Here is a 24,007-nt window from a genome sequence, read left to right on the forward strand (position 1 = left end):
TTTCCACTGACGTACTGCAAGAATTTTTAAAACATGCAATACCTGACTATTTAGTCAGGGGTACTGACCCTTTTCCCTTAAGATTGTCAAGTTAAAAAAATGACAACAGCCAACAGAACAATAGCCATTTAGTGGGAATGAATCGAAATTATACCTTTTGTTGTTGTTGTTAGAGCTGCAAAATATACCTTTTGGTGTGCCCCAGAATTTTAGTAATTAGTTTATGTGTGCCATGAGATGAAAGTTAAAAATTCTTGGCTTAATCCATTGTGTCTGCTGCCTCTCCTCTTTTCATAAGCATCTTCCTAGAAAGTGAAGTCAAGGAAAACTCTCCTGTGTGAGGCTGGAGCGGCTACCGTGAGGTTATAGAGAATGTCCTGCACATCTTTTTATTCTCAGCACCTAGCACGGTGCCGGCATAAAAAGAATTCAAAAACGGTTTTCAAAAAGTGTTTGTAGAATTATTTTCAAACTTTAGTTGTCCTTCCCAAGAAAACTTGTCAGGTCCACAAGCAGCCGCAAGCAGGTCCGCGCCTAGAAATAACATTTATTCTAAGGACCTCTGCGCAGAGATTCTTGGGAAGCAGTTTCCCTCCCGCATTCGCTTGTTACTCCTCCCCTCGGTGGCCTTTGAAAGAGCCAGAGAGCCACATGATTTCCCTCCTTTCTCCCTCCTCTGAAAGCCTGGCTGATAATGGACAGGGACGCAGACCAACCATAAAACTTACTTTCCTATTCCAGCCAATAGAGAGAAGCGACAAGTATATGGCTCAGCTTTTTGACTTCCCCGCCCACTCTAAGCCCGCCCCTTCACTCCTGCACTGATCCGACATTTGACAACTCATCTGGCCAATGAGAAGTTCCTACTCTGCATGGGAGGGATGGACTGACTGGAAAATAGACGTCCGGATCTGGCCAATGGAATATCACAAGTGAGGGAGGAGTGTAGGATGGAACCAATGGCGCGGTGCCAATAACGAGCATCAGTGAAAGGGCGGGACGAAACTGTTCGCGGGAGGGAGGGGAAGGCCCAGGGAACCAAGCAGCGCTGCCGCCACCGCCGCTGCAGCCGGAGTTGGAGGAGGGAGAAGCCAGGAAGAAAATGGCGGCCGTGGCTGCAGAGGCGGCAGCGACAGCAGCGTCCCCCGGGGAGGGGGGCGCCGGCGAGGCCGAGCCGGAGATGGAGCCCATCCCCGGCACCGAGGCCGGTACTGACACCCTCCCGGTCACGGCTACAGAAGCATCTGTGCCGGACGGCGAGGCCGACGGGAAGCAGTCCTCCCCTCAGGCCGACGAGCCTCTGCTCTCGCCGCCGCGGGAGCTCGCCCGCAGCCCGGAGGCAGCGGGGCCGGAGCTGGAGGCTGAGGAGAAGCTGCCCGCCCGGGCGGTGGAACCTGCTGTAGCCTCCCCTCAGGAAGGGCCCGACCTTCCACCTTCCCCAGCACCGCCGCCCGAGCAGCCCCCGGCTCCCGAGGAGCGCCAGGAGCCGCCGCTGCCCCAGCCCGCAACCCCGGCGCTCGTGCCGCCCGCGGGCGGGGACTCCGCCGTGTCGCAACTCATCCCCGGCTCGGAGGTGCGGGTCACGCTGGACCACATCATCGAGGACGCGCTCGTCGTGTCTTTCCGTCTAGGGGAGAAGCTCTTCTCCGGGGTTCTCATGGATCTGTCCAAAAGGTACCTCGCCCACCCCCACCACGCCCCTTGGGCTCCCCGGTTCCTCGGTCCCCACGGAGGGTGTGTGCCAGGGCGGCCCCTTCGCCCCCGCCTGCCTCCACCCCGGGGTCCCGCTGCCCGCGCCGCCCTCGGGTCCCGCGTGGCGCGCGTTCCGAGTGGGGCAAGCGCGCGGGGCCGGGAGGGGGCGGTCCCGGCCCCAGGTGAGCGCCCGCGGGCGCAGGTGTGACTCGGAGCCGGGGGGGAGGGTGCGGGTGCACGGCCGGCTCGCCGATCTCACCGCGCACCTCGGGTCTCCCTCTGCGCGACTCACCCGCACTGGGGCGAGGGAGGGGGTGGCGAACGCAGAACACGCAGGGTTTTTGCGGAGAACGGGGTGCTGGGCTGGAGAGATTGCTTGCGAGGCACTTCTGTTCTCAAATTAACCTTTAATGAGGTTGGAGAAAGGGATGTGCGCGCTGGGGTTCCCAAAAGGTTCCCTGTCGCTCCTTACAGGGGAAGAGGGTTTATTTAAAACGAGCCTTTTGACGGTCATTCTGAACTGTTAGCACTAATTCTGCATAGATAATTGTTCAACAGGAAACACATTTCGCAAATTATGACGATAGTTTTAAGGAAAGTCTAAAGAAAAGGTCGGATTTTTTAAATACCGTGAATATCAAGATGGTGAGGTATGGAAGTGTTCGAATACCGACGTATAATAGTGTAGCTCTAGTTTGGATTTCTGTAGCAAGGGCAGGAAGGTGCAGTTCATCCCCAAACCTCTCTGTCTTAGCACTTTTTCATCTTTTAACGAATGTTTTTATAAGCATTGCTTTAAACAGGTAAAGAAGGTAGTCTAAGTCTAGAGTTCAATTAACCTTTTTACTCTTCTTTTGCAGATATGAAGTGCAGACTCCCATTCACGGCTCTCCGTTCTGTTTCCTGCAACAGCACACACACGCTGGGGGTATCTCACCTGTTTGGAAAGAGCTTTTTTTTTTAGCATGTTTTACTTTCAACTCCTTGCCCGCCCGTCAAGGCACAAGAGTTCTTTTCCACTTAGGGGAAAACTATTTAAAATTACATTTCGAAGTATGATGTTTGGGGCGAAAAGATGGGGGGGAGCCTTTAGAATTATTTATGCACATTGTTTAATCTCAATTTCTGAAAAAGTTTTTTTTTTTTAAATGCTGACTTAGGACTTTTGCACTTTTGTTTTCATAGTTAGAAAGCAGCATAAGACCATTGGGGTTTTTACTGATATACTTAATAGTGAAAGAGAGACTTAGTAGTGTGTATGCTATTGAATCAAACAGAAATGAAGGCCGGTGATTGTGTGAGAATCTGGATTTCAAATCTGCAAAAGGAAGGTGCAAAAAGGTAAGTTGTTTCTAGAAATGGAATGGATGGTGGTTTCCCGTTTTGAGGTGTTCATGTGTTGGTGTTTTATTTTTTTTAATTTTCTTTGTTAGAGATTTGCAATTTATATTTTGAGTTCTCATCTATTTTGCTAACAGTGTTCCTTATAAACAGCAATTTCTTCTGTTTTTTATTGCTATTGTTAACCTTTTACTTTTTAATACTTTCATTAAAATGTAAAAGGTTAATAATGAAGTAATTTTTAAAATGCCATTAAGGGAAACAAGTTTTCATTCAACAAATATTTATTGAGCCACATCTGTATGTGAGACACCCTCCCATGTATTCGTGGTTCATTGCGCTTTTCACAGGTATTGCTTACAAGCTGAGGGCAAAAACTCTCCGCCAGTCACCACATTAGGACTGGCTTTATTGTGATACTCTATTACAGTGGGCAGCAACTGAGCGACAGTGTCTCTGAGGTATGTCTGTCTATGTATTGGGCACAGTTTCTGCCTTCTATTAATTTTCCTGGGAGGCACCAGTTGTAGAAGTGATGAGGAAGTTAAACACACGGGGTTTTTTAAATTCAGCGCTTCAAGGAATTATTACTGGACCAGGGCTTGATTAACTAACTAGGTATTCCTTTTTCATAATTGAATATAATTTGGAAAAATGAAAGTGCCAGTATATTGTAATCTGTGCTTGTCTTGATTGCATACTTTCACGTACACTTTTGGGGTTAGCCGATGATCCAGGAACTACCCTTTATAGACTACCAAGACCAAGACTATAGTCATCAGTAGCTTTAAAAATGGTTTGTAGCCTATTTGAATTGGTCATTGAGTTAAATCTTTAGGTAGAAATAAGAGCTTCCTACTGAGTGCCTATTATGTATCAGGCATTGTACCACATGCTTTATTTAGTCTTTATAACTCGTAGTACTGTTGTTTATATAGGAGGAGACTCTGGTTCATTTAATTTGGATAGTCATTTAGCTTATAAGTGACAAAGTAAAGCTTCAAATATAGGTTGATCTGAATCCAAAAAACCTATACTACTACTTTCATGTTAAGAAGTTAGTTGGGCTGGCAAATATTTTTTTAAGTAGTAAGTAAAAATTGCATATTTCTGAAATTTATTGCTTATCTCGACTTCAGTAGCAGTCTGGGGTGATCCAAGGGCTACGGGTCTTCGAGCCGAGCGGGTTTTTACCCAGCTGATAACCTTGGAGCCTTCTGCCTGGAGGCTGCCCCTGCTTGCCTTAGCTGTATATCGGAATGCAGAGTAGGCTGTGAAGTCTTGGTTCTTGCCCATTCAGTGGTAATCAGGAAAAAAAATTAACATTTGGGAGACTACTAAGCATGTCCCTGTGTGTACTTTTCTTCAGTCTAAAAAAAAAGGCCAGTTGCTGCTTTTATTAATTACTTTATTCTAACATTCTGCATGGTAGACAAATGCTTTTAAAGGTTGGAAGAGTTGTTCACCGAGTAGAAAGCATTTGATCCTAGGTTACAGGATTTCTTCTGTATGTGGGTTGACCAAGAGTCTGCTTTTGTCAGGCCTTTGACATTCATCCCTTTCCTGTCACTGTATTTTTTTCGCCTTAATTTTAGAGTTAGTTGATTGAAGAACACATTTTTTTTTCACTTTACCTCTTTCTTTAAATTTTATTTATAGAGTTGAGAGAGGAGAGAGGGAGAGAGAGTAATGTTTTTGTTCCACTTATTTATGCATTCAGTGATTGTTTCTTATATGGACCCTCACCAGGGATTACACCGGCAGCATTGGCCGACGTATTGGTCAGGATATCAGAACGACATTCTGAGCTACCCAGCCAGGGCGAATAACACATTTTTGAGGAAATTCTTTATGGAAAAAAAGGAGTAGGACACAACTAATTAAAAAACAGAAAGGAAAGTGGTACTAAATAGTAGGTAAATCTGGACAGTTGTCAGGGCACTTGGGTTCTAGTGCTGGCCTCCAATTAGCACTGTCAGTTTGGGTGAATCTGTACCTCTCTGAGCTCCAGTCTCTAGTTCTTCTGAGGCTAATTCATTTTCACTTTAGGCAGTTGACTTAAGCACAAACAAGCAAACAAACTTTGTCTCAGTTTATATATATGTAAAGTGAATAGGGTGGCCAGTGGATTTGGTTTTCCTGTCTCATCCTGCTTTGATGGTTACTTCTTCCTCCTTTTGTTCTTCACTGTAGGTTGCTTTAGCTGATAAATGACCCTAAAAATGAGGATATTTGAATATCAAGTTAAACAGATTTTATGTATCATAGTATTTATTTGAAACTGAAGGCCTTTAAGGTGAACAATGCATTCCCTAATTTACTCTAAGCTCCTCCACTATTTTATACCCAGCTTTCTTAGGTAGTTTAAATTACCTGTCTACTGCTAAAGTCAGATTATAGTGTAACACTAACAGATAAAACTAATGGACAAATTCAGTTTGGTTTTTCTATTTCTTTTTCTTCTTTAATGTTAAGCTTTTAAGATTTTGACATAGGTATGTTTGTTTCTTCATTTAGCATTATATAGTAAGCATCCCTTCAAGTTGTTAAATTGTCTTTTTAAATTTATTTTTTTATTTATTGATTTGAGAGAGAGAGAGAGAGAGAGAGAGAGAAACATCAAATTGTTCTTCTACTCATTTATGCATTCATTGGTTGATTGTTTTGCCCTGGCCTGGGACTCAAACCCCCAAGCTTAGTGTATCAGGACGCTGCTCTAACCAGCTGAGTTGTCTAGCCAGGGCTAGTTGTTAAACTGTCTTAATGGTTATTTTAAACAGAATACTATGTCAGTGGCTGCACCATAATTTTTGTTTAGTTTTTTATTATGGGAAATGAACCACCATGTATGTATTACCCTTGCCTCATCATTTATCAACTGTTAGCCAAACCTGTGTTGTCATATGTCCACCTCCACTCGATTATTATTATTTTTTTATTTTTTAATTCTCACCCAAGGATATGTTTTGATTTTTAAAAAATTATTTAAGTTTTAGAGAGAGGGGAAAGGAAAGAGAAAGAGGGAGAGAAACATCAGTGTGTGAGAGAAACATCAATTGGTTGCCTTGCGAACACTCCCGACTGGGGACCTGGCCTGCAACCCAGGCATGTGCCCTGACTGGGAATTGAACTGGCAGCCTTTTGGTCCGCAGGCCAGTGCTCAGTCCACTGAGCCACACTAGTCAGGGCTGTTTCAGTGTTTTGAGAGAGGGATGGAGGAAGGGAGGGAGGGAGAAACATCCATCGGTTGCATCCTTTATGCACCCTGACCTGGGATTGAATCCACAACCTAGGAATATGCCCTGATCAAACCCACAACTTTTTGGTGTATGGGGCGACACATCAACCCAGTTGAGCCACCCAGCCAGGGCAACCACTAGATTATATTGAAACAAATCCTAACCATGTCATTTTACCATAAATATTACAGTATAGATCTCCAAAAAGATGAGAAATTTAAAAACCATAAATGTATTGCTATTATCACACCTAACATAATGGCAATTCCTTTATATCATCATATGTGTAGTCAGACTTAATATTTTCCAGATCTGTCTCAAACTTAACATCTCAGGCAGCATCTGTTTTGTTTAAGTCAGGGTCCTAAGTAAAGTTTATATATTGCAATTGGTTGATAAGTTTCACAGGTTTTCATCTGCACTTTTGCTTTTACTTTTATTCCCTTGCACTCTGTTAAACCATAGTTTGGTAGCATTTTCTACATTCTGGATTTTTTTCTGAGTGCATCCCCTCGGATATCTTTCCAAATGTTTTAAAAATAGCTCTTGCACCTTCAATTTGTTCTTGAGGGGGAAATAAAACCACAGCCCTGTTGAGGGCCTCTTTTGAAGGCCTTGCTTCGGAGTCATTAGAAATGATATGGATATCTCTTGCTTGCCAGCACACTTTTAGACCTATCCCTTAAACACACCTCCAACTTTAGTAGTTCCAAACATGGAGAAATTTAGCCAGCCAGAATTACCTGCAAAAGCAAGAGTTTTCTCAGCCTTCTCAGTCTGTACTTGAAAGGACAGCATTTCCTGGGACCTACGATTTTTTGCTACACAGATGGATTATTTACATTGTTTATTACTGTACCTCATATGATATGTATCTTAAAAAATAATTAGCAAGCCACTTTGAAAGCCTGAAAAGTCTTTCTGAATTCCATTTTTTGGACCTGATATCAATTAAGGAATCATGAAGTAAATACTAATACTTAAAATCCTTTGTGTATTTTAATTTTGTGGTACATGCTTGTTAAAGGTTGCAGTTGTATTTCAGAATTGATCTTTTATAAATACTGACTTCGCGTGTATGTGTATGTGGCATACAATTGTATTAAAAAGAATTGAGGTAATTTCTATAGAAAACTTCAGATATCACTAAGTTTTAAAGCAATTTGTAGAAAATTTACTTGTTTTTTTTTAAGGAAATATAAACCAAGACAATGATTTTTTTTCTTTACAGAGACCATGAAACGTATGGTGCAATAGCCCTACTTTTGGTGGGAAAAATATACAGCCATTCTGGTGGAGCAGTGAGTAGTGGTACCAGTAGCTTATACTAAGCATCCAGGTTGAGAATTGAGGCTCTCAAGTAGTGTGCTTAAATGATTGTGTTGAGTTATACACATTTTAAAAACTTACCTATTTTTGGTGATGCTTCTGCTCATATCCCAGCGTGCTGATGAAGGCCCCCCAGAGGGAGCGGCACTGAGAAAAGGGCCGGTCGCTTTCTGACCCCGGCAGCCGCAGGACCCCACGCCCATACTAGTGCACGCGCACTGTGTTGAGAGTGAGGGCTTGCGTTCATGCTGGAGGAAATAACTTTTTTGAAAGTTATTAGTTGTTCAACGTTAAAAACCTAGTTTGAATCTGAGTGTAAAGAGTCCTGTAACATCATGGAATTAAAAGTAAATTTTATAACTAAATTGTATAAACTAGATAACTAGACGAGTTATACACAAACTATGCTGGGCGTGTTTTGTTGGACTTGGGATTTTTAGTGAGGTTAATTTTCAGCCATTTTTTCTGTGTGTGTGTGTGTGTGTGTGTGTGTTATGTAAATAAGACCGTACTTCACTGTGTACTGTGCTCTCAGTGCAACTAGTTTTAATCTTCCTAAGATCAGTTTTCCTGTGGGGGGCTTTTAAAGAGGTTGTGTATTATGTGCTCATCTTCTGTTATGGTCAAGTTAATTTCACATTGATAAAAACTGAAAGATGTCCTTAGTGGTTATTTGTGCCTACAAAGTACATCCTTATTTCTTGGTATTTATTGGCCCTGTTCTTAAATTCCTGAATGAATTCAGGCACACATTACCAGAAGAATGGAGCTTGCTCTAGGGGCAGATCTTGCAAGAAAGTATACAGAGGTTAAGTTGCACTCTGGGTGGATTTCATATAGATTTTTTTGTTTGTTTGTTTAAACACTTTTGGGAGTGGGCCTCAGAACATGTGCAAAAGATTTCTGAGGTCCTCTCCCACACATGGCATTTTTAAGGTGATTCTGATGCAGGTGATTCTCAGACCATATTTGGAGATAATTGATTTTTTTAGGGGGAAGGGGTTTTGCCAAAATAGTAGAATGACAAATTTGTTGAGCCTGTTTTAAAAGTTACTGGTTACTTTCAAATGGATGTAATTACAAAGAAGCAATACCTGCAGGTATGGGCCACTTGGGTGGTAGATGCAGGTTCTTATTACAGAACTGTAATTAAACCTGCAAATAGTTTCTTAAATCTGGTTGCCCACGAGAAATTTAGTTAGACCATAACTTTCTTCTCTTTCTCTTCGGACCAATTAAATTTTTTTTTTCTCCCAAATCTTCACCCGAGGATACGTTCAACGATTTTAGAGAGAGAGAGGAAGGTGGGGTAGAGAGAGAGACATCAACATTGATTGGTCGCCTCCCATACATTCCCCTGATTGGGGGTTGAACCCTCAACTCCTTGGTGCACAATAGTGGTTTTTAGCTTTGTAAAACTTGCACTTCCTACAATATTTTATTTTACTTTTCTTCGTATTCCCAACATGTAAGAAAGTTGCTAAGCTTTACTTTCTGAAATTAATATAGCTACTATGTATTTTCCACTCTTATGTAGGCACTGTGCCAGGCACTTCGTATATATTGTTTCATTTTACTCTGAACAGCCAATTAAGTAAATTCTAAAACCTGTTTCACAGATAAAAACACATTGAGACTCAGAGAGATTTAAGTAAATTGCCTAAAATATAAGTGTCAGATATTAGTAGGTATATTAACAATGCCTTTTTGAATGATGGCTCTCTAAGATTTGAAAACAGCCCTGTTATAATACACTTAACTAAACTTTATCATTACCATTTTAGCGTATGATTTTGGTGGTATGTCATCTTGATAGGTTGATAGATCTCTCTGTTCCTCGCTCAACCAGACAGCAGCTGCTGCTTTGAAACTGTGAACTGCAATTTAGTGACCTCTTTGGGCCTTTTGGAAATGGGATTTCTTCTTCATTTATGGTCCTGGGTCTTGAATTAGGTACCATTTGTTATGCCCTGGTTGGCCTGGCCCTGGCATGAGTCTGCTTGTGCATGAGGAGTTAGACTTTGAGCTCCTAGAGCTCCAGACCAGCCTTTATTTAACTGCTGAATGACTTGAGTTGGAAAAGATTTTAAAGACTAAGGTACAATAAGTTGCTGAGCAACTTGTTTACGGTAAAATAGGAATAATGAAATAAATTGATTATATTCCCTTTTTTAAAAAAGTCCATCTGTTGAAAAATAATTAGACTTCTGTGTGGTGGACCGTACTAGCAAAAGGAATATTAAAAGTATGTAGAAGTCATAATGGAAACAGGATTTTATGTTTCCATTATGATTTCTATGTACTTTAAACTGCTTATTGGATCTTAGAGCCAGGACCAAGGGAATTCTGTTTGTGTTTGAAAACTGTGATGAGTATTTACATTAATAATTTAAAAGGTCCTTTTGTAGCAGTGTTCATTTTCTGGGAAAATGTCAAGTATGTTGCTCTAAGTGATGTACAAAAGTGAGTCAGGATGCGTCTGCTTGTAAAAATATCTTGCCACTTTGTGGCTGTTACCATTTTTTTGGATGGTTACTTTAAATGTGTTTTTTGAAAATTCTATTTATTTTTTAAAGGGAGGGGAAGGGAGGGAGAAAGAGGGAAACACTGGTCAGCTGCCTCTTGCATGCCAAACCCGTAACCCAGACATGTGCCCTGGGAATCTAACTGGCAACCTTTAGCTTTGCAGTATGATGTCCAACTGACTGAACCACACCAGTCAAGGCCGGATGTTTATTTTAAAATAATTTACTCTCAAATTTGAACACTATATAGATGTTACTACTATTTTTGCTTTTAAGACTGAAGCATAAGTCTTTTCTCTCTTGCAGGGGTGTCCAACTTGTGGTCTGCAGGCTGCATGTGGCTTAGGATGGCTATGACTACGGCCCAACACAAAGTTGTAAATTTGCTGAAAACGGGTTTTTTTTTTTGTGTGTGTGATTACATGTCACAATGTGTTTTAATATGTGGCCCAAGACAGCTCTTCTTCCAGTGTGGCCCAGAGACACCAAAAGATTGGACACCCCTGCAGAGTTTACATTTTTATTTTTAAACCTATTTATCAGGGTAAGTTTTTTAAGAGGATTGTTAGAAGGTACATGATTGGGAGCTTGAAAGCTACATTATCAGATTTTTTTCTCCCTCCGCCTTCAAAAGCTGTATGTGATATTACAAGAGGATTGAATAGACTTTTTAAAAGATTGAGTAAATTTTTATGGTTAGAGAGATGCTTTTATGAGACTTTCATACAATCCCCTGCCCCATCCATTAATTTAAAAAGATATTTCCTGGAATTCTTATTCATAATTGGTGTCTGCTTTTATGTGTCTAACAGCATCCTCCCTTCTCACCTGTTTGGGTACCCGTATCCTTGCATATTGCCCTTGTAATGTGTGGGATTTTTAATTAAGAATATTGTTCACTTACAAGTAATAAAATCTAATACACTTTAATTTTAATATAGTAATAGTTTCCATATATTGTGCTTACTTCTTGTGTACTTGGTAGGCCCTGTGGGAAGCAATTACGTATATTCTTTACTCTTGATGACAACTCTGTCAAGTTACTTAACTGCAACTTCAAAATCCTAAAGTTCTGAAAATGGAACTTTGTAATTTTTTTAGTGGCAAAAACTTGTCATCACCTGAAATTATGTGCTGCTAATAGATCTGTTTGTGCCATTTAGTGTAAATGTTTTTAAATTTTACTAGTAAAATATTAACATGCTTGATAATAGGGTCCTTAATCATCTTATGCAAACCAGAAAAATCATTAATTCTGAAGCCTGTCTACATCCGTGGGGTTCGGAAAAGAGCCTGTGGACAGCTGCCCCACCCCCTTGGTGGGGAAGTCGGGGGAGAAGAGAATGAGGGGAGGCGGTCGCTCAGACCCAGAATGGGAGCTGACTGCTTGTGTTATTAGCTGTGACATCTTGGGAAGATCACTTACCATCTCTGTTCTTTAGTTCATTCAACTATAAAACGGGGATAGTGGTAGTACTACTACTTTAGTACTTTAATAGGGTAGTTGTGATGATTATCAATGAATGTAAATGAGTACATACTTAGAATGGTGCATACCACATAGTAAGTGCTGTGTAAGCATTAACTATTGGGAAGTGCTAGCTAAGTGGCAGAACAAGGATGAAGGTGACAACAGCGAGTATAGTCACTTAATATGAGTTGGCTTGAATAGCCAGTCAACCTAGATCCTGCGGTATTGTGGGCTACTGTGTAATCTGCATCTTTAAAATACCTTGAAAGAATCCATAGAAACTTCACATAATACTGGTCAACTGTAACTTTCCCCTTTAAATTAATAAGGAAGGATGGCATTTATATTTTACTAGGGATGCGATAACTAGGAGTTGCTTGCAAGTGGAGGGTGAGAGATGTTGCTCAGTCTTTTCTTTCCACTAACCTGGGCAGATGGCTTTGTGGGGAAATTTTGGTCTTTGTCATGTAGAGAAAATTAAGTGTCATTAGGGAAGTTGAGTCCTATGGTCTCTCTGCTTCCTGTATGCTTTTAAAACCTAATTGAAAAGGACTCACTTTTGAGAATGACACATTTCAAAGTTAGGGAAAGAAAATTGTTGGCGTGCTTCGCACTTAACTAAATGATGGGTCCAGACTAGTATAACTGAGTTTAAGTTTTTTAACCAAGTGATTTTAGACACTTTTAATCCTTTCACTGGTTTCATCTTGTTAAGAGACTAGTATTTTCCATCCACTCTACTTACCTAACCCTTATAACACACCCTCCTTTCTGCCAGATGGATTGCTTTTCTTTTATTGCGTTTAAGCTTCTGAATCCTTGTCTGTTTCCTATGGAGGAGGGAATCGCATTGTTAACTAGTGACTCCTGGGCTGTAGCTGGTCATCTGTTGACTTTCACCCACCTGCTTAGTGTTTTACTTCTTCATTAAACCAACTTGATTGGTTACTTAACAGCATTCAAGAATGGGTAACCGCTCTTCCCCACCCCTTCTTCCCCTCTTCCCCAGGCAGCTGCAGCCCTTCGAGGTGCAGCCCCTTTCCTACAGAGCCCACGGCCTGGTGGCAGCTCCGGCCGGCTCCGTGCTGGTTCCTGTCCCTCTGAACTTGGCAGCCTCTCGGCAGTGACTGTAGCGTTCGAGCATCACCTCCTGAGGCTGGGGCATAGGGCCGGGTCCTAGCTATTTGCTATCTGATTGTAACTAGCATACTTGTATTTGAATATAGATTTTGTGTTTACTGGTACTTTAGGTGGGCTTGCTGGGATTTATGCTTAAAATAGGACAAATTTTTTAATATGCTTAAATGTTTTGGTGGAACTGAGGTATACTAAATTTAAAATTATACTTAAAATTTTTTAATTTTTGAAATCTTTTGAAATATTATAAACTATGTCGATTCACTAATTTTACTATATTTGCTTTCATTCTCTATATAAACATTTTTCCTTTGAACTCTTTTGAAGTAGGTTACACACGTCATCCTCCTTTACCCTTCAGTACTTGAGCATTTATTCCCTAAGATCAAAAGTATTCTGTATAACCACAATATATTTTTAAAACTCAGGAAGCATTGATACTGTATTTTTATCTAATTTGTAGCCCATACTTCATTATTTTGTCAGTTTTCCCATTAGTGTCCTATGAAGCTTTTTTTCAGCCTCCAGTAAATGACCACAGTATTGCATTTAGCTGCAATGTGAAATAGAGCACATGTGCCCTGGCCAGGTAGCTCAGCTGCTTACAGCATCGACCCACTATGCCAAAGCTGCAGGTTCAGTCCCCAGCCAGGGCACATACAAGAATCAACCAATGAGCGCGTAACTAAGTGGAACAACAAATCGATGTTTCTCTCTCGCCCTCCCCCTCTCTCCCTTTTTCTCTCACTCCCTGTATAATCAATGAAAAATAAATGAATAAAGAGTATATGTAATAGGAACTGTTCTTCAGTTGAGGTTTGTCTGATATTTGCTTATGAGGGGTTCAGGTCCAGGCAATGTTGTGTTCTCTGAGTACCTCACCTGCAGGCATGTGACAGTCATTTTCTGTCATTGGTGATGTTCATTTAGATTCTCCTTCAGGTCAGGGTTGTCCTGTTACTATTCTCCAGTGCAGCTACTATTATTTTTCTTGTACTTCCTTTATAAGTTCCTTTTAAAAAAGAATTTTATTATTTATTTTAGAGAAAGGGAAGGGTAGGGAGAAACAGGGAGAGAAACATCGATGAGTTGCTTCTTGCCTGCACCCCAACCAGGGACCGGGCCTGCATGCCTGGCATGTGCCTGGACTGGGAATTGAACTGGCAGCCTTTGGTTTTGCAGGATGACACTCCACCAAGTGAGCCATGCCTGCCAGGGTAGTAATTACCATGAAAATATCCTGCTTCTCATCAAACTTTCACCTCTCCATTAGGTAGATACACAATTAAAACAATTTTAAATTGTGGCAAACACATAGACTGTACCATCTTAACCATTTTTAAGTGTATAGTTAAATAATTGTTAAGTACATTCATATTGTTGTGAAACAGATCCCCAGAACTTTTTCATCTTGCAAAACTAAAACTCTGTACTTTGTTTTCAGTTATTTTGGATATACCCTGAAATGAGTATGCTGGTTCATATTTTCAGTTTTTTGAGGCATAGGTGTACATTTTTATTGTGTTAAATTTTCTATTGCATGTGACTGTTGAATTTCATTTGTGCTGAAGTTAACTTGAACATAACCAATCTGAGATGAAATGTGAACCAAAATAAGCTTCACAGTTTTCCCTCCTTTATGGTTTAAGGAGAGGTAGTTACTGAAAACCTCCTTGAAAGGAAGTAAATCTGGATATTTTTTAAGTGGTTAATTGAATATAATTTTTTTCTTACTCTATGTTCTTTAAGGGAAAAGAATTCTGGGAGGGAGAGTTTTCTTTTTGTCATCTGTTGGTCTGTTTAGTGGAGAGAGGTTTGGTCCCGCCAGAATCCTGAGGCCCCTCTCAGTGAACCTCCTGAACTTTTTTTTCCTGAGCATTGAATTCCCCAGAACCTCTGTGTGCCTAAAGTTTGTAACGCTTTAGTTTATGTTCCTTGATTTTTAGTGTGTGATATTTTAAAAAGAATCTCCTGCAGTTGGAGCTTGGCAACAATCAGATTTGGAGGAAAGAAAATGAGAATCAGTTGTGCACTATTAAACTGTTGTAAACAGGAAGGGAAAAAAAAAAACAATATAACCTAGGTCAGAGATGAGTTGTATGAGGTTGCTATGAACTTAAAGCTGATGAACATTGTGTTAGATTTTTTTTTTTTAAACATTTTCAGAATAAGAGGTAAAAGGTATCAATATGTCTGGCTTTTAAAAAAATTTAGTAGTTGCTAACATTTTTAGTTTTGTTTGAGGTCTTCTTTTGGAAAGGGAATTTGGATGATGGTTATGAGCTTCACTCCAAGAGCGATGCATATTTAGGTGTAGGATTGATTTGTAATGCCAGAAATCTTAAGCAAATACCATAATTTTGTAAAGATTACCAGTGAGCAAATAAAGGCTTCATTTTTGTCAAAGCTGGAATCATCAATAAAATCCAAATATCTAAACTGAAACCCAAATAATAGAAAATATTCTCTTACTATGATAGTCACATTTTTAATTTTGGCTTTAATATTCTACATTTATTTCACCTTTTTATAAACTGAGGATTCTTTTTCATAGTGATTTTCTCTTGACACAAAATAACTGTTAATCCCAAGTATTCTCCCTCACAGTTTTGGCACTCATTACTTCTAAATGATTAAGGAGCTAGCTATATTTAAAACTTTTTACAGGTTTACAGGAAGTTGCAAAGATCCTACAGAGAGGTCTCTTGTACAATTCATCTGGTTTTCCCCAGAAGCTGTTTTTATTTAAGCTATAATGCCTAAATAGTTTTCCTTAAGAATTTTTGGGTAGTGGTTAAAGAAGACTGAAAGTAGGTAAGGGTTAGAATGAGTCTTTAAAATAGTAATGCTTTCATGCTGTACAAAGAAGGGATGGAGAAAAGAGGAGAGATACTTGGTGTCTTATTACTCAACTCCTGGAGTACCTGTAAAAGTTCTTGCGGAAAAAGCTCAGGCAAAGGATTCTAATCAGCCTTCTACCTTGCCACCATCATTAAAGTCTTCCTCTGCTGAGGTTACCCTTTGAGCATTCACATGGGACATCAATGTCTTCACTTTAGAAAAAGCTTAAGCAAAAGCGCTTGCTAAAAATTAAGATTCTGGGTTCCACCTTAGGAGAGTTCTTGCAATTTGGTCTTGGAGGCAGTCTTAGAAATCTCTATTTTCAAACACCTTAGAACATTGTGTTGCAGATTTACACAGTCTACACTTGAGAAATTAGATTTGAGGATTTTAAGACACCATAGTTTTGTTGCTACTTTATATTCTTATTAAAGTTACAATTTCATAGATTAGTAGCTTTCAAACTTTTGAACATAGTTACAAGTATATTGTACATGTTAATCCATATATACATACGTACAAGAAACAGATTCTTGTTACATATATTTACACTGATTTTTAAAATTTATTTTAATCATAGTTGCAAACCCTTGAAATTGGTTTCACAGCCAGCTTCTCTACCCTCAGCTGAGACAGTGCCATGGTGTTGCCCAGTAAGGGTGACAGCATGGTCACCGGGGGGCGCAGAGCATTGATCCCCTTTCCTTCTTAAAGTGCTTTATCTTTCTGATCCTTTCAGGGACTCTAATTACTTAAAACTATTTTTCTGCTTTTGCCAATCACCCACAGCCCAGAATTACCAGTTTCTACTTATTTTTTCCCTTTTCTTTTGGTGCTATTTCCATTCATCAGTACACAGTTAAACACCTCCCTATGCTGTTAAAACATTTAATGCTTGTATTTTATCTGCTTAGGAGCGAGAGACAAGGGTAACCCCCCCCCCCATGAGAAATTAATGTTCTTATTAAATTCCATGAGGGTAAACACATCAGATTTCACAGCTTATTTGATATAAACAACTTTAATAATTGTCTGGGTTATATCCACATTGAGATTATAAATTTAAGATATAGGAAGGATCCCAAACTCTAGTTGTTAGTTGAAACTAAATTCAAATTATTAAGTGAAGTAAATTAAATGAAGTAAATTTTAGCCAAGAAAAATGGCTAACATTTATTGGCCTGAATCCTTAAGATAGAAAAGAGTGCTAACACATTTTACACCTGCAAAAACTGGATATGGAGAGGGTTAGTGACATCTGAAGGACAGAGGGTTGATAGATGGCTGTGAGGCTTTGTCAGATGTTAACATGATTATGGTTTAGTTATTCCTAAAAATGGGGAGAAGATTTGTTATTTGTTCAGCTATGGAAACATGAAAATATAATGGGGACTAAATGATGGCTTCTTATGAGTTAGAAATTTTTATTGTTAATACAAATAGTGCTCTTACCGTGGATAAGTTGTATTATTTTATGTAGCTCTACATTAAAAGACAAAAATCACCTGTTTTCTTGTGTCATCATGAAAAAATGGTTGAACACATATATAAGAAAATGCTAAAAAAAAAAAAAAAAAAAAGGAAGGATCTTCTAAATGCTCAAAGTGCCTTGCAATTAAATAGTCAGGAAGCAAACACGTAGGTACCAGCTGCTGTACTAGAATAAAAAGCCACTTTTTGCAAAGCCTGTAACAACAAGGAGGGTGTCTTTCCTTTGTGGGCTAGCCCAGACCCCAAATTGTCCCACCTTAGGTTAAAAAAAAAAGGCTTTCCTTTTCCTTTGCGGTTTCTAAGTATTTGATATAAGTTGTTGGTTTGTGGTAGTCCAGCTAGTAAGACTTTAGGAAGAAAACTACTTACGTGTTAGGTCCAGATACCCTGGTAGTGTTGGCTCTTCCTATATCCTTGCCCGATTTTAGATGTGTCTGCAGCCTGGCCATTAGTTACCTAATGTCAAGATTTCTTTCCAACAGAGGTATTCTGAACCTTTTGGGAAAACTCATGTATAAAACACTTGAATCAAATGTGAGGGTTCTGAAACCTGACTACCTGAAGCGAATCCTTGGGTTTTAAGCACCTCTGTCTTTAAGGATTGATATTATATTGGGTTGGCCAAAAAGTCCATTTAGTTTTGTCCATAAAATAGGACACATTTTTCATTTTCACCAATAACTTTATGGATTTGGGTTTTTTGAGTATGTTGGCTGTCTCCTGCTATTGACTTCTGCTGGACAGAGTCCAGAGGTGCTGCTAAACATCTTCCAATGCCTAAGACACCCCACGGGAAAGAATCATTTGGCCAAAATGTCGCTAGTACCAAGAAATTTCACAAACCACTTGTAACACATTTGATCAGTCACAGCACTTTCTCCATACACTGCACAAATTCTTTTTTTCGTGTTTCAGTTGTGTTTTTACTTTTCTTAAAATAATAAAGGATAATAAGCCAAAAATGTTGTGTATTTCCTTTCACCTTCAATATTAAAATGGCTGCACAAAAATTTACCAATTTTGGTAAGTTTTTTTTTTAATGCACGTTGATATGACAGCTGTTACAATATAATCTAACAATTGTTTCAAATGAAGTAAAGACAACTAAGCACTATTAGAGCCATTATATGTAAAAAACTAAATGAACTTTTTGGCCAACCCAATAATTGTATTGTGTTTAATGCTGTTTGACTCATAGTGTTTAAAATTAACTTGTTAACATGTATATGATGAAGTTATTTGGTAGAGTGACTTATTTTTATGTGCAGGAATCTGAGTATAGCGAGTTTAGTTTAAGGGTTCTTGATGTGTAGCCCAGGCAGATTAAGCCACAGTTACTTCTAATTGTACATAAGAAAGGTTATTGACCCTGTTTTATTAGAAATTGAGAATGGTATAAAGATTTATGTTGTATGCCGTTGCATTGCAAACTGAATCTGGACCTGTAAGGAGTTTAGTGCACCTGACTAGCATTAAAACAAAGTGTGTATTTATATTTGTATAGATACAAGCATGTGTATATACATAAACATTTTTATTGGATTGCACTGTGAAAATACAGGGTGGGGCAAAAGTAGATTTACAGTTGTGATTACTTGAAAAAGTTTATTCCTGTATTATAATTTATTCATTAACTGTATGCTTGTATGGAAAATACAATAATTAATAAGTTATAATATAAGAATAAACTTCCCTCCCCTCCTCTCTTCTCTTCCCTTCCTTTGTTTTGAAGAGGGGAGAGGAGGGAGAGAGGGAGAGGAACATTGATGTGAAGAGAAACATCGATTAGCTTGTGCCCTGACCGGGAATCCAGCTGGCAACCCTTTGGCTTGCTGGACAATGCCCAACCCAGCGGGCCATACTAGTCAGGGCTACACCCTGTATTTCTCAATGTGCAATGTGATTTAAAGAAGTTAGAAACCCACAGCTCTATATCTGTCTGCTTTTGAGTATCCGAATTCCTAGTGTTTTTGTGGGGGTTCATGTGGATGAAGGGCTTACGAATTGGGATGCAAGAATAAAAGGACAACTGTTTTTTGAAACTTTAGTGATTAGTAGAGATGGGGTTTCACTGATTCAATATTTTGGGGATAGCTAAGGCTGAATTTGTTTTGTGAAGCTTTTTTGAAAGCCATTGTAACCAGAGGAGAATAATGTATGTTGCAAATTTATAATTGCATTTAGTGGATGTGTTGAGTATATAGTTCAGTGAATGTAATATCTGATGTTTAATATTAAGGTATCTGGTATCTTTTCTGATTAAATACTTGAAAGGTCTATTCTAAGTAAATTCAGATATACTGGCACTGTACAGAGCAACCATTTGAGTGTTTCTGTTTTAACCTAAACTGTGGAACCAATAAAATATGGAGGGCTTTGGGATTTTGCGGGGGAGGTAGTTAGTAGGTTTTTGTATTTGTTCTTTAATATGAAATAATTTTTTTAATACGAAATTATTTTCAGAAAAGGTCATGCAAATAAATATTAGATATTGTTTAAGAAATTGTATTATAGCCATTAACTTAATCATTTCTTTTTTTTTTTCCTAAAGGTTTGGGCCCCATGGGATCCCTGTGACAGTATTTCCCAAAAGGGAATATAAGGATAAACCTGAAGCCATGCAGCTGCAAAGTAACACATTCCCAGAAGGGACAGAAGTCAAGTGTGAAGTGAATGGTGCTGTTCCCGATGACCCCTCTCCTGTCCCGCTGCCCGAGCCGAGCCTGGCTGAAAGCTTGTGGACTTCTAAACCACCGCCTCTCTTCCATGAAGGAGCACCTTATCCTCCCCCTTTGTTTATCAGGGACACATATAACCAATCAATACCTCAGCCACCTCCTCGGAAAATTAAACGACCCAAACGAAAAATGTACAGGGAAGAACCTACTTCAATAATGAATGCTATTAAACTACGACCAAGGCAAGTCCTGTGTGACAAGTGTAAAAGCAGTGTTGTTGCGGAAAAAAAGGAAATTAGAAAAGGTAGTAGTACAAGTGACTCTTCTAAATATGAAGATAAAAAACGGAGAAATGAAAGTGTAACTACTGTGAACAAAAAACTGAAAACTGACCATAAAGTGGATGGGAAAAACCAAAATGAAAGCCAGAAAAGAAATGCTGTGGTTAAGGTTTCAAATATTGCTCACAGCAGAGGCAGAGTAGTCAAAGTTTCTGCTCAGGCAAATACATCAAAAGCTCAGTTAAGTACTAAAAAAGTGCTCCAGAGTAAGAACATGGATCATGCAAAAGCTCGGGAAGTGTTGAAAATTGCCAAAGAAAAGGCACAAAAGAAGCAAAGTGAAACCTCTACATCCAAAAATGCACATTCAAAAGTCCATTTCACACGTCGGTATCAGAATCCTAGCTCAGGTTCCCTTCCACCCCGGGTTCGTTTAAAACCACAAAGGTACAGGAACGAAGAAAATGACTCTTCTCTGAAGACAGGACTTGAGAAAATGCGGAGTGGCAAGCTGGCACCCAAGCCCCAGTCTCGTTGCACCTCTACCCGCTCAGCAGGTGAGGCCCCTTCAGAAAATCAGAGTCCCTCAGAAGGCCCTGAAGAGGCCAGCAGTGAGGTTCAGGACACAAAGGAAGTGCTTGTGCCTGGTGAGCAGGATGAACCACAGACACTGGGCAAAAAGGGCAGCAAAAGCAATATCTCTGTTTACATGACCCTAAATCAAAAGAAACCTGACTCTTCCAGTGCTTCAGTGTGTAGCATTGATAGCACAGATGATTTGAAATCCTCCAACTCTGAGTGTAGTTCTTCTGAAAGCTTTGATTTTCCTCCAGGCAGTATGCATGCACCTTCCACCTCCTCCACATCCTCCTCTTCAAAGGAAGAGAAAAAGCTCAGTAATTCCTTGAAAATGAAAGTCTTTTCCAAAAACGTCTCTAAATGCGTCACACCAGATGGCAGGACCATATGTGTAGGGGACATTGTTTGGGCCAAGATATATGGCTTCCCTTGGTGGCCAGCCCGTATTCTTACTATAACTGTGAGCCGGAAAGATAACGGCCTCTTAGTTCGACAGGAGGCCCGTATTTCATGGTTTGGGTCTCCAACAACATCTTTCCTTGCTCTTTCACAACTGTCCCCCTTTTTAGAAAACTTCCAGACACGTTTTAATAAGAAGAGAAAGGGCCTGTATCGTAAGGCTATCACAGAGGCAGCGAAGGCTGCCAAGCAGCTGACCCCCGAAGTACGGGCTCTGTTGACACAATTTGAAACGTGAACATGGACAGTAAGGTAGGCAAGAACCATTGCAAGGCGCCACAGGTTTTCTAGTCTAGTGAGGAGTAACTTCTTTGAAATAGTGTGGCCAAATTGGGGAGAGAAATTACACTCAGTTGGCTGCTTTTTTAAAATAAAAACTTAACCTTATAGCCATTTTTAGATTGAGAAGCTAAACTGAACAAGCAATCAAATTTTCTCTTAAGGAAGTGAGAGTTTAGCAGTATTTTTCAGTTTTGAAGTCTAAAACCATCCCAAGGCATAGGAGCCATAGCCTCAACTGAAACTGAATTTTTGCAGGGACTATTAATTGCCATTTGTACTTAGTACTGTGTGTATGTGTGTATATATACATACATACTATATTTAAATACAGTATAACCTGTCACTGTGTGACACAGGTTGCATATTTGGGATTGCGGTAAGGGCTGGTGAATTGGGGGAATAGTGTGGATATTTAATGACTACTTGTTTTTTAATGAATGAACACTTAGCTTTTCTGTGGGCATAATGGCGAAAGAGCTGGCTACTAAGGTGTGTGCCAGACTGAGATGCTTGCTGTTCAGCTGTGCACCAGGGAGGTGGCCCAGTGTTTGGGACTAAGACCGTCAAGGCCGGCTAGGTTTGAGTCATCACTCTCTTTTGTTCAGTGGGGATTTAACGAAAACTTTCAGACTTCTGGTTTGGGAGTTCAGATAGGTTTGTTTGTCTTTGGATATGTACATAGTTTATTGCTACATTTGGTCAGATTTCTCCTGACTGGCTGTTCCTAAATTCTTAGGATACGTCCTGATGAATTACACTTTGTGAATTAATTGTCATATGTGTAATTGTTGCATTTTGGATGTACCTAATTTGATAATTTAAAAAAATTTCCGTTTAAGGTATCTGTTTGCAGGTCAGAAAATGAGAAATGTAATTGTGTAATGCTCTGATGTAAAAACACAATTGTAAATAAAATCGACTAAATCCAAATTATTTGTGTGTGTTTCTCAAAAAGCTTTGAAAAATTTCAAGATGGTAGAAAATTATTCTTTGTAATTGTGTAGAGGAGGTGAAAAATCAAACTTTCTTGCTCTATCACAGACTATAGTATCCGAGCATAGATAATATGCTTAAAATGAAGTTTTGTAGTACAGAGGTCTGATATACCCTTATAGATTTGAAACCCTTCTGCCAGTTTCTCATAAATGTATGGGTTTTAATTTTTTCAATGTTAGCCTTAATATTTCATTACATGCTTCCTTTTTTAATATTTGGGTAATTACAACCAGTCTCTTCTCCTTGGTCCTCTGCCTCAAGTATCATTGCTTTTGGGGCTGGTAACTTAGCTTATTTTTCTACATGGTCCATGTGTCCCTAAGATTTGATTTATTTTCCATTTTTAGCTTTGTATTAGTGAAAAACAGATCAGATTGCCTATGAAAGGCAAGTTTATCCAAAGATTAAGTTCCTTTCATACTTTCTGTGTCTAACTTTTAAACTCAATATTATGTCAGTTTAACACTAGAGCAATTTTTTGTGGCTTTCTAAGTAATCCAGTTTGAAATACATTAGATACTATGGAATTAATGATTAAAAGATTAATGGAGATTTAAAACCAATAGTCTTCTGTCAGCTCCCTGAAGGTTATGGACTCCTATGACTTATGTTCTGATTTCTGCAAAAGGAAGTAGAATTTCTTCTGGGGAACTGAGTCAATGCTTTTTGATAATAATAAACACACAATTGGGAAAAAAAACAAGATGTTTCATTTGAACATATTCTTTCCTGCAAACAGAAACAAGTATACAAAAATTTTTCTGATAACAGGTTGAAAGAAGTTCACATTATGATTGAGGAGTTTTAAGGAAGTATCTTAAAAGATTGACCAAATATTTGTTTCAGATTAATGAACTTGTTAAGATATTTTTGAAAGTTTGATCTAAGGTTCAGATTTAAACAAGGCAGAGCAAAAAGTCACCTAGAATATTAATTCCAAGCCTTCCTGTAATGATCCAGGTGAGTTTTATCTTAACATCTTGGTTTTGACAGTATCTGATATTGCTGATATAGTCGAGTGCTTTGGCAAATGTGCTCTTGTGACATAAACCAAATTTCATTGGTTTCAGAAGCCATAGAAAGGAAGAAAAGGAAATAGTCATGGATGTTGAGTAGAAAAATGACATTCAATTTTATGTAGTCCATGCCTTTGAGGCAAAGAAGCATAATCACAAATGTGCATGATCTCCAACTATGTAAAATGATCTCTCCGTTATAAATCAGCAGTCAGGCATATTCCATTTGAAATTTCAATAGTGAAACAAGTTTTAAAGAAGTGAACACTAATCCAGTAATAGCTCTATATTAATGTCTTGTTGAAATAGAAACTTCTTAAGCAGCTAGATAAATTTGCAGATCTAGAGTAGAATTGGAGGGTTGTAACCCCTTTGTTTCTTTAAAATGGTAAAAGGAGGCATTTACTTATATGGAAATAACCAAATGGGTAATTTTTTCCCCTTGCAAAGAGAAAACTAGGCTTGGGCCAGGTCTCCAGTGGTTAAGAAAAGTGGCTAAAACCAAGTAAGAGCAGTCAAAGCCAAAAGTGAATTCTAGAAATTCCCAGAAATTTAACTTGTGAGAGTATTATTCCCTTTTCATTTTCTACGGTTTGTAGACTAGAAAGCTGACTTCATTTAGAATGACCTGTTCAGCCCATTTATAGATG

General features: G+C 39.2%; 1 protein-coding gene across 4 annotated transcripts in view; it reads left to right on the top strand.

Moving 5' to 3' along the window:
- Window positions 1-1,099: 1,099 nt before the first annotated feature.
- PWWP2A (PWWP domain containing 2A) overlaps window positions 1,100-24,007 on the top strand; it is a 33,547-nt gene continuing 10,639 nt past the window's right edge. For 2 of the 4 annotated variants that reach the window (XM_054568096.1, XM_054568097.1), the window contains exons 1-2: window positions 1,100-1,674; window positions 19,618-20,582. In XM_054568096.1, the coding sequence (XP_054424071.1) occupies window positions 1,103-1,674; window positions 19,618-20,582 (1,537 nt within the window). In that variant the 5' untranslated portion in view covers window positions 1,100-1,102. Of the gene's footprint in view, window positions 1,675-19,617; window positions 21,483-24,007 lie in introns of those variants that run through there. The other 2 variants (XM_054568095.1, XM_054568098.1) reach the window with 2 other exon arrangements.

This window comes from Pteronotus mesoamericanus, unplaced genomic scaffold (assembly GCF_021234165.1).
Source record: "Pteronotus mesoamericanus isolate MK-2021 breed Mesoamerican mustached bat unplaced genomic scaffold, CSHL_Meso_final contig_2, whole genome shotgun sequence".
Lineage (NCBI taxonomy): Eukaryota > Metazoa > Chordata > Mammalia > Chiroptera > Mormoopidae > Pteronotus > Pteronotus mesoamericanus.